Source organism: Oncorhynchus keta, chromosome 14, assembly GCF_023373465.1.
Source record: "Oncorhynchus keta strain PuntledgeMale-10-30-2019 chromosome 14, Oket_V2, whole genome shotgun sequence".
Classification (NCBI taxonomy): Eukaryota; Metazoa; Chordata; class Actinopteri; order Salmoniformes; family Salmonidae; genus Oncorhynchus; species Oncorhynchus keta.
Window position 1 is genome coordinate 34,257,744 of NC_068434.1, and position 9,843 is coordinate 34,267,586.

The 9,843-nt window shown below is 39.7% G+C and overlaps 1 protein-coding gene across 3 annotated transcripts in view; it reads left to right on the plus strand.

The window, feature by feature from the left end:
* Positions 1 to 9,624, plus strand: part of LOC118393272 (WSC domain-containing protein 2) — an 82,609-nt gene extending 72,985 nt beyond the window's left edge. For all 3 annotated transcript variants that reach the window (XM_035785803.2, XM_035785804.2, XM_052461569.1), the window contains 3 exons: positions 2,859 to 3,023; positions 3,896 to 4,096; positions 6,957 to 9,624. In XM_035785803.2, coding sequence (XP_035641696.2) covers positions 2,859 to 3,023; positions 3,896 to 4,096; positions 6,957 to 7,315 — 725 coding nt within the window. In that variant the 3' untranslated portion in view covers positions 7,316 to 9,624. The remainder of the gene's footprint in view (positions 1 to 2,858; positions 3,024 to 3,895; positions 4,097 to 6,956) is intronic.
* Positions 9,625 to 9,843: the final 219 nt, after the last annotated feature.

Consider the following 9,843-nt stretch of genomic DNA (forward strand, 5'->3'; position numbering starts at 1 on the left):
TTACCTTATGTGGAATAGAGTTCCATGTAGTCATGGCTCTATGTAGTACTGTGCGCCTCCCATAGTCTGTTCTGGACTTGGGGATTGTGAAGAGACCTCTGGTGGTATGCCTTGTGGAGAATGCATGGGTGTCAATACTTCTTAACAAAGCAAGTAGTGATGAAGTCAATCTCTCCTCTACTTTGAGCCATGAGAGATTGACATGCATATTATTAATGACCACATGGCTGAACAGTAGTCCAGGTGTGACAAAACTAGGGCCTGTAGGACCTGCCTTGTTGATACTGTTGTTAAGAAGGCAGAACAGGGCTTTATTATAGACAGACTTCTCCCCATCTTAGCTACTGTTGCATCAATATGTTTTGACCATGACAGTTTAAAATCCAGGGTTACTCCAAGCAGTTTAGTCACCTCAAATTGCTAAATTTTCACATTATTCATTACAAGATTTAGTTGAGGTTTAGCATTTAGTGAATGATTTGTCCCAAATGCAATGCTTTTAGTTTTTGAAATATTTAGGACTAACTTATTCCTTGCCATCCATTCTGAAACTAACTGCAGTCATTTCAGTCGCTGTAGTAGCTGGCTTGTATAGTGTTGAGTCATCCCCATACATAGACACACTGGCTTTACTCAAACCAGTGGCATGTCGTTAGGAAAGATTGAATAAAGTTAGTGGCTTAAACAGCTGCCCTGGGGAATTCCTGATTCTACCTGGATTATGTTGGTGAGGCTTCCATTTAAAAACACAGTCTTCTGTTAGACAGGTAACTCTTTCTCCACAATATAGCATGGGGTGTAAAGCCATAACAGATACGTTTTTCCAGCAGCAGACTCTGATCGATAATATCAAAAGCCACACTGAAGTTGAAAAAAAACAGCCCCCACAATCTTTTTATCATCAATTTCTCCCAGCCAATCATTTGTGTAAGTGCTTTTGAATGTCCTTCCCTTATAAGCATGCAGAAAGTCTATTGTCAATTTGTTTACTGTAAAGTAGCATTGTATCTGGTCAAACACAACTTTTTCCAAAAGTTTAAGGGTTGGTAACAAGCTGATTGGTTGGCTATTTGAGCCAGTAAAGGAGGCTTTACTATTATTGGGTAGTGGAATTACTTTAGCTTTCCTCCAGGCCAGAGGGCACACACTTTCCAGTAGGCTTAAATGGAAGATTTGGCAATATTGTCTACTATTATTATCCAGATTGTCAAACCCTGGGGGGCTTGTCATTGTTGATAGACAACAATACTTTTTTCACATCTTCCACACTCCACACCACGGAATTCAAAAATACAATGTTTGTCTTTCATAATTTTGTCAGATATTCTTGGATGTGCAGTGTCAGCGTTTGTTGCTGGCATGTCATGCCTAAGTTTGCAAATCTTGCCAATGAAAAAATCATTACAGTAGTTGGCAATATCAGTGGGTTTTGTGATGAATGAGCCATTTGATTCAATGAATGATGGAGCTGGGTTTGCCTTTTTGGCAAAAATGTAATTTAAGGTGCTCCAAAGCTTTTTACCATCATTCTTTATATCATTTTCTTTTCATAGTACAGTTTATTTGTATTTTTATTTAGCCGAGTCACATGATTTCTCAATTTGCAGTACGTTTGCCAATCGGTTGTGCTGCCAGACTTATTTGCCATATCTTTTACCTCATCCGTCTCAACCATAAAACATTTAAATTCCTCATTAATCCAAGAGGATTTAACTGTTTTTCAGTCATTTTCTTAATGGGTGCATGCTTATTAGTAACTGGAATAATTAATTTCATAAATGTGTCAAGTGCAGCATCTGGTTGCTCCTTATTACAAACCACAGACCAGAAAATATTAATTACATCATCAACATAAGAATCATTTAAACACTTTTTGTATGACCTCTTCTACACTATATTAGGCCCAGCCTTTGGAACTTTGGTTTTCCTAGATATGGCTACTATATTGTTATCAATACATCCTATGGATTTGTATACTGCTTTAAAGCACATTTCTGCAGCATTGGTAAAGATGTGATCAATACATGTTGAGGATTTCATTCCTGGGCTGTTTGTAACTACCCTGGTCGGTTGTCTGTAACCTGAACCAGGTTGCAGGCACTGGTTACAGTTTGACGTTTTTTCTTGATGAAAGCCAGTCAACATCTCTGTTGAAATCACATACATTATCAAGCATTTCACACATATTATCCAGATACTGACTATTAGCACTTGGTGGTCTAGAGCAGCTTCCCACAATAATGTTCTTTAGGTGAGGCAGATTAACCTGTAGCCATATTACTTTAACAGTATTTAACATGAGATCCTCTCTAAGCTATGCAGGAACTGTTTTGAATATAGACCGCAACACCACCCCCATTGGCATTTCTGTCTTTACGATAGATGTTATAACCATGTATTGCTACCACTGAATCATCAAAGGTATTATCCAAGTGAGTTTCAGAGATAGTCAGAATGTGAATGTCATCTGTTACAAGTAAGTTATTGATTTGTGTTTACAGTGCAGGACATTTGAAGCAGTGACTGGATTTCAAAGGCATTATACATGACATTTGCCATATTTTTTCCTCTATAGTAGAAACACATGTCTGCTCTAGGTCTAGGATGTATGAACCTGAAGAGCTGTCTATGTTCACCAGTCCTTCAGGGGCTTACAGAAGCCATTTGAGATTCCTACTGTCAAGCTAAAGTACAGAGACCCTTTGACATTCTCCCTCACTGTCCAGCAATTTCAATTCTGTGGCAGGTTAATAAGACTATTTTTTAGTAAGGAACACAAATAAGGCTGTGTATTTAATTTTGTCATTCATTATTGTGTATCACGTGTGTGACCTGTGTTCTATCCTGTGTTCCCTCAGATAACCGCTGCATGGACCGGCGCTTCCTGCCCACGCGTTCCAAGCAGCTGATTGCTCTGGCCAGCTTCCCCGGGGCTGGCAACACCTGGGCCCGCCACCTCATAGAGCTGGCCACCGGCTTCTACACAGGCAGCTACTATTTTGATGGCTCCCTCTACAACAAAGGTACTGTAGGCCTCACTTAGACGTAAAAGATGACATGGGTACTGGCCAGTCATACATTGGGAAGTCATGCAGTCACTTACACAGTAAAAAAGACACTTTAAGCATTTCCATATATACACTACCGGTCCAAAATTTTAGAACTCCTACTCGTTCAAGGGTTTTTCTTTATTTTTACTATTTTCTACATTGTAGAATAATAGTGAAGACATCAAAACTATGAAATAACACATCCTCTGCAAACAGAGGTAACTTTAGGTCTTCCTTTCCTATGGCGGTCCTCCTGAGAGCCAGTTTCATCATAGTGCTTGACGGTTTTTGCGACTGAACATGAAGAAACTTTCAAAGTTCTTGAAATTTTCTGCATTGACTGACCTTGATGTCTTAAAGTAACGATGGACTGTCATTTCACTTTGCTTATTTCAGCTGTGCTTGCCAAAATATGGACTTGGACTTTTACCAAATAGGGCTATCTTCTGTATACCACCCCTACCTTGTCACAACACAACTGATTGGCTCAAACGCATTAAGAAGGAAATACATTATTTTAACTTTTAACAAGGCACAGCTGTTAATTGAAATGAATTCCAGGTGACTACCTAATGAAGCTGGTTGAGAGAATGCCAAGAGTGTGCAAAGCTGTCATTAAGGCAAAGGGAGGCTACTTTGAAGAATCTCAAATATAAAATATATTTAGATTTTTTTTTAAACACTTTTTTTGTTACTACATGATTCCATATGTGTTATTTCATAGTTTTGATCTCTTCACTATTATTCTACAATGTATAAAATAGTCCAAATAAAGAAAAACCCTTGAATGAGTCGGTGTGTCCAAACGTTTGACTGGTACTGTATATATATACTTTTTTTCTAAGGCTTCAAAGGTGAGCGAGACCATTGGCGGAGTGGTAGGACCATCTGCATTAAAACACATGAGAGTGGCAAGAAGGAGATTGAAGCCTTTGACGCCAGCATCGTCATGATCCGCAACCCTTACAAAGCCCTCATGGCTGAGTTCAACCGCAAGTACGGCGGCCATATTGGATTTGCCTCTCAGGCCCACTGGAGAGGGAAAGGTGAGACTTTAGCCAATGATGACAACATGTTGTCACTGTGTCCACAATTCAGTGTCTCGTCCTCAGCGAATGCCAATGCTTATTTTTTGTACTTTTTTTCGACCTACTGTATTTGTGCATTGTGTCCTTCCGCTGTCTTGCAATGAAAATGATTAATCTAATCAACTGTCAGTTATACTTTATATTACAGTGCTCTTTAATACACTGTACTTATACTTTACTTAGGGTTAGGGTTGGGGTTGAGCCGAGGTGTTGACATGAAGCTAGAGTCTGGGTTAGAGCTAAGATTAATAGGGTTACTGCTGTAAGTACAGTGTAAGTACAATCATTAGTAATTACAATACTTGTAACAGTAATTACATTAGTATAATTACACAGTAATAAGGGTATGTGATATAAATTATTGATGAGTCATGACTAAGTGAAATCAACAGATATGAACAGGCTTGGCATACTGTGCATATGCCTTTTCCCCATCATGCTACTGAATGCCCATTTTCAGTGGCTCTCTCTTTATTAAAACCCCCTAGAGTTTACTGATGCACCAGTGCTTTAATCTAAGTAACATCTGCGGTGGAAAGTGGCAAAAGCTACTGCGCTGTTTGTCAGACCAGGAGACATCCCGAAAATCGTTCTTCTCACAAAAACGTCTGTAGCATCCAAACGGTTTGGCCTATAAACTAATAAGCCCATTCTTTAGAAAGGGAGAGACATGTGTCACATGACCCATACAAATGAATGGATGTAGTTTTGTGCCAACCAAAATAAGGGGTTAAATGTGTGTAAAAACAAAACAAATATATTTCCTGAGCTTTCTTAGAACTCTTAGATATAGGACAGACACTTCAAAACCTTATTCCTTATAATGTATTTTTTATTAACTAATGTGGTCAACCACAGAGGCTTTCAATATCTGAATGATATAATGGGGTTTTGGCCTCATGTTGTAAGATTTTCTCATTTTCAGCTCCTCCAATGGGCAGAATTGTTTTTGGTATGTTCTCATATTATAAATGTTTCCCTCCACACATTTCAGAGTGTGTCAGTAACCATGGCAACCACAGCTCTTATCTGAAATCCCTTGTAAGTTTGGGAACATATTTTCTAAATAAAAATGTGTTTGAGCTGATTTCCTGGTGATTTTAGTCTTTCATGTCCAACAATTTGGGGGCCCAAATAAAATTACCCACGGGACAAATTTGGCCCGTTCGCTGTCTATTGGGGAACCCTGCTATATTCCCTATACTGTATATTGCACAAAATAAGGAACATGGTGCCATTCGAGATGGAACCTCTGACTCAGCAGGACATTGTGTAAGAGCCGGCCCCAGCTGTGTGATCACCGGCCCCAGGCCTTAGAGGGGGGCTGTACTGTAGGTTGTTATGATGACGTTAGAGTTACTGTTAGAGTTGCTGACGCCTTTTAAAGCACTGCAGCCTCACAATTACCTTGAATCCCCCAAAAATTATTTTGCCGATAGTATTTGAATGTTACACATGCATAAGTATCGGTAGGCTATGTGTCATATTCGGAAGTGGTCTCTGGATGATTAAGGCACATTATTGAATTTGTCAAAAATATTATCTTACCATCCATAAACCAACAAATGTCCCTTAGCTACATAATGAAGTTATTCACACAGCTCCTTTCAGTGTACTGTATTAGCTTTTTGCCCCCCTTATAGGCTAACATTCTGTACTTCCTGATGTCCAGAGGGTCTCAACAACCTTGGTCCATGGCCACTGTAACTGAACTCCAACTGACTGACAAACAAACAAACCTCTATCCATTCACATACTACATTAAAATAGCTGAATTGTACTATCCTACTCGGATTAGGACTGCCTACTGTATTTACCAATGCTTCATGGCATACAATGCATGAGGTTTGTCAAGAGGGATTCAATAGCTGTGGTGTTTTGGCTCTCCAGATTTGGTTTCGCTATCTGATAAGAGAACTGTTTCTCTGCTTCACTGCTGCCCTTTAACGTGCAATGTTCTTCTGAAGTTCACTATGGCAGTATAACTTCCACTCTCATATCATCTGAATCCCCAAGCCTGCACTGCTAACTCAGCAGACTTACACTTTAACATCCATTCCTCTCCTCCCAATAAAGGTACATGCTAAAGCAGCCCTGGTTTCGCCTGCCAACTCCTTTATGGACTGTGGCTTATAAAAGATTGAAAGGTTTCTGCAGTAAAGTATTCCAAAAGGGTATGGTGCACTGAACTGTCTTAGCAGTCAACTGAAGGACAATGTATACTGTAGGGTGCTGGTAGACCTACTGGTGCCACAACAGTAGATCCCTATCCTAGCTGTCACCTGCTCTACAGTATGTCCCGCCCCTGCAGCTCTCCATTGACCCTGGTGGTAAATCCTGAGCCTCCCAGACTGCAGCAGGTCTATCTGTTAAAAGGACAAAAACTTGCTCTGTTCTGTGTCATTCATTTAATCCCCCCAAGGAATCCCGGGTCTCAGAGAAGGCATTATGTGCTGTGATTACACTTGGTGAATTGCACCAGACCTCTTAAATGAAATAATATCAGTGTTTGATGATTCTTCTGCAGAGAGAATGGATCCACAAACCTTGCGTTCCCTGGGGATGTAGAGAGCTGCAGAGATTGTATTCTAAAATTATATTCAAATTGTATTTTTTCCTGCTGTTTGCTGGGCTGCTCATACAGCCAATAGTGCCCCATTTATAGGTGTTTTCTTCCAATTTTGGATTATAATTATTTACATTGAATATAACTGATATATGCTGGAGATCAATTGTGTACCCTTAACTAAAATTTTATGCCTTCTCACACAACTTGATTATTTTTCATCTGCTTCTGGTGTTGTGTGTTGTTTTGCAGAGTGGCCTGAGTTTGTGAAGAACTATGCTCCTTGGTGGGCGTCCCACACACTGGATTGGCTGCGTTATGGGAGGAACGTCCATGTGGTCCACTTTGAGGAGCTGAAGAGGGAGCTGTTCTCTAAGCTCAAGGACATGGTCCTGTTTCTGGACCTGGAGGTGGCCGAGGACCGCCTGCTCTGTGTAGAGGGACAGAAGGACGGTAAATTCAAGCGCTCCGGCCTGCGTAAACTGGATTATGACCCGTACACACCTGAGATGCGCACTAGCATTGACGAACTGGTCATGACTGTGGACGCTTCCCTAAAGAAGAGGAACATGGCCGGGGTGCCGAAGGAGTACCGACCCACTCCGAGATAATATCTCCTCTCCTTTCCCTCTCTCTCTCTCCATTTCTCACTCTGTTCTTCTATCCCTTCCCTTCGTTCTAGGATTAATTCATGTCAACCATGTCCAAATGGCTTCAAATATAAAAGTCACATGAAGTGAAAATCTATGTGTAGGAAATTTGTTTTTATTTAATATACTTCTCTGTTCCCCACCACTTCTCTGTCTCCTTCTTTCTCACATCCCTTTCCTTTTATTTGTTTGACTGACAGGCTCACAACCGTATTGATTAGGAGAACAAATACTCTTTCATGAAATGGTTTGAAATGTCACAAAACCTTTTAATGATCTGTCATTTTCAACTAAATGTTTTGCTTTGTTAGAGAGGAAAAATCTATACCTCCACTTGCTGAATACAGTATGTTTGAGAGCCACTAGATTTAAAATTAGGAGGTGGTCAAAACCGTACTATTGGACTTGGATTTGGTTGGCGAAAACCCCTGTGTCCATCTAAAAGAGGTAATGAATGGGACTGAACACTCATCTCTCCGTCTACCCCTGTGAACCCACCATGAGGCTAGATCTTCACTCTTCTCCTCATACTTCAGCAGTATTCGAACAAGAAGAGGTAATACAGCACTTCTCTGAAGCAGTGGCCTCTCTTAAAACTGTGCTGTATCAGTCCTACTGAGTCATTACATCTGTGCATTACAGCTGTCCTTTTGGTTACTGGCAACAGCTCTGGAACACTAAATAATTAACTCTCCATAGTTTATTTTGACCATCAGGCTCTATGGAACACTCCTGACTCTTGTCAAGACAGCCCTTTCAACAACTAGCCTCGACTCATCGACAGCTTGTTCGTCCTTGGTCTCCTCAGATGTGGTCAGCCAGACACACTGCGCATGATACATTTATTGTGGATTTATTGAATGGAGTTTTCCCTTAAACAGCGCTATTTTGAAACTACCACTTCTGCTAAATCACTCTGCAGAACTTGTTGCTTTCCTTATGATGGTGGTTAGAAGCAAAATTACAATGTGGTGCCTTTTCTGTCAGCTGACTGTTGGCTTTAAGTTGAAATGTAGAGAAAATAAAATGATTACTAATATCAAATATTATTGGTAATGTGAATACATTATTGATGATATTTGATATTAAACTGTCCGCTTAATGCATCATCAGACACACTAGTGTCGAGAGTGTTCTAGCTTATGAAACAAAATACCAAGGACGTTGTTATGCAATTATTGCAAATATTGTGTCAGTGCAATGCACTGATTGAATGTTTGAGATTTCCATTTGGCTCATAACTCAATACAGGCTGGGAAGAGGCAGGGTTAACAATCAATAATTGTATGCCACCTCACTGTGTGGCTGAGGCACGTTAGATCAAGACTGTGGAGTTATCAAGCATACCCTGATAGTTTAACACTTCAAATTATACATTTTTTTATGGGGGGTCAGTCAAATTTGCCTGCCTATAATGACTCAAACACACCAAAATCAATCAAAAGTAATATTGTGTCTCTGTTTGAGTGACTTCATAACTAAGAGATAATGAAGGTTCATTATTTAAATATTTGTCTTCATTTATTTAACTTGAATATGATCCAAAAAGTGTTTCACTGTAAGGTTAATACAGCTGTAGCATGTACTGTAGCTGAACGCTTACTACCCCAAAGGCCCAAAAGGCATTTATTCAAGTTATAGATGATTTGAGATGAGAGTTTTCCCCTCAATGCTTTTTGTTCTTGATATACGATCCCTGATCATTTTTGTTGAAGGTGAGTAATGCTGAAAGTGAAGCACCCCATTTTCTCGATTGCTTCGGTATCGCAAAACAAGCTACATGTACAGGTATATAATAGTCCTAGCCATAGGTAATGTGCAACAGAGAATAGAAAGCTAATATACATCAAAATAATCTGTAAGTGAAGCATTTGATTTTGTACACCCACCATTTTATGTTGACTGATGTATATATAATGTGCGTGTGTCTCTATTGGTCACATGTAGAAAGAGTGCAATGAAAGAAAAAATTCCTTCCAAAATATACACATATATTTTTATAGTACGTGCAACAAAATTACAAATATATTTATAATGCAACAAGTAAATGGGAGCTATCTCTTCTATTTTTGACATAGGACCTTAACTTTGAGTGTTTTTTGCTTTCATTGACAGGCTCGCACTAATCTCAAAAGGGGCGTCACATTTGAATGTATTTTGTATGGAATGAATGTAATGTGATTATAAATAAGGTAATAGAATGGAAGTAAAGGACTGCGATTCCAAATAAACATGCAATCTGAAATAAATGTTGTATGGTAGTAAAAGTACACCAGACGTTGGTTAGTATGTATTTAGTCCATCATATCTTCAGACCTTCAGGAATAACAGTTAGATAAGCTTTACCCCTGGCTCCGGATTGCAGTATAATGAAGACATGGCAGGGCAGCCAGCCGATGAGGAACATGGCTATCAGGGCAGTCATGTGACTCTGAAGGACTTGGAGGACCTGGTCATCCTGTTGGTCCTCAGTTGCAGGGTGATGACAG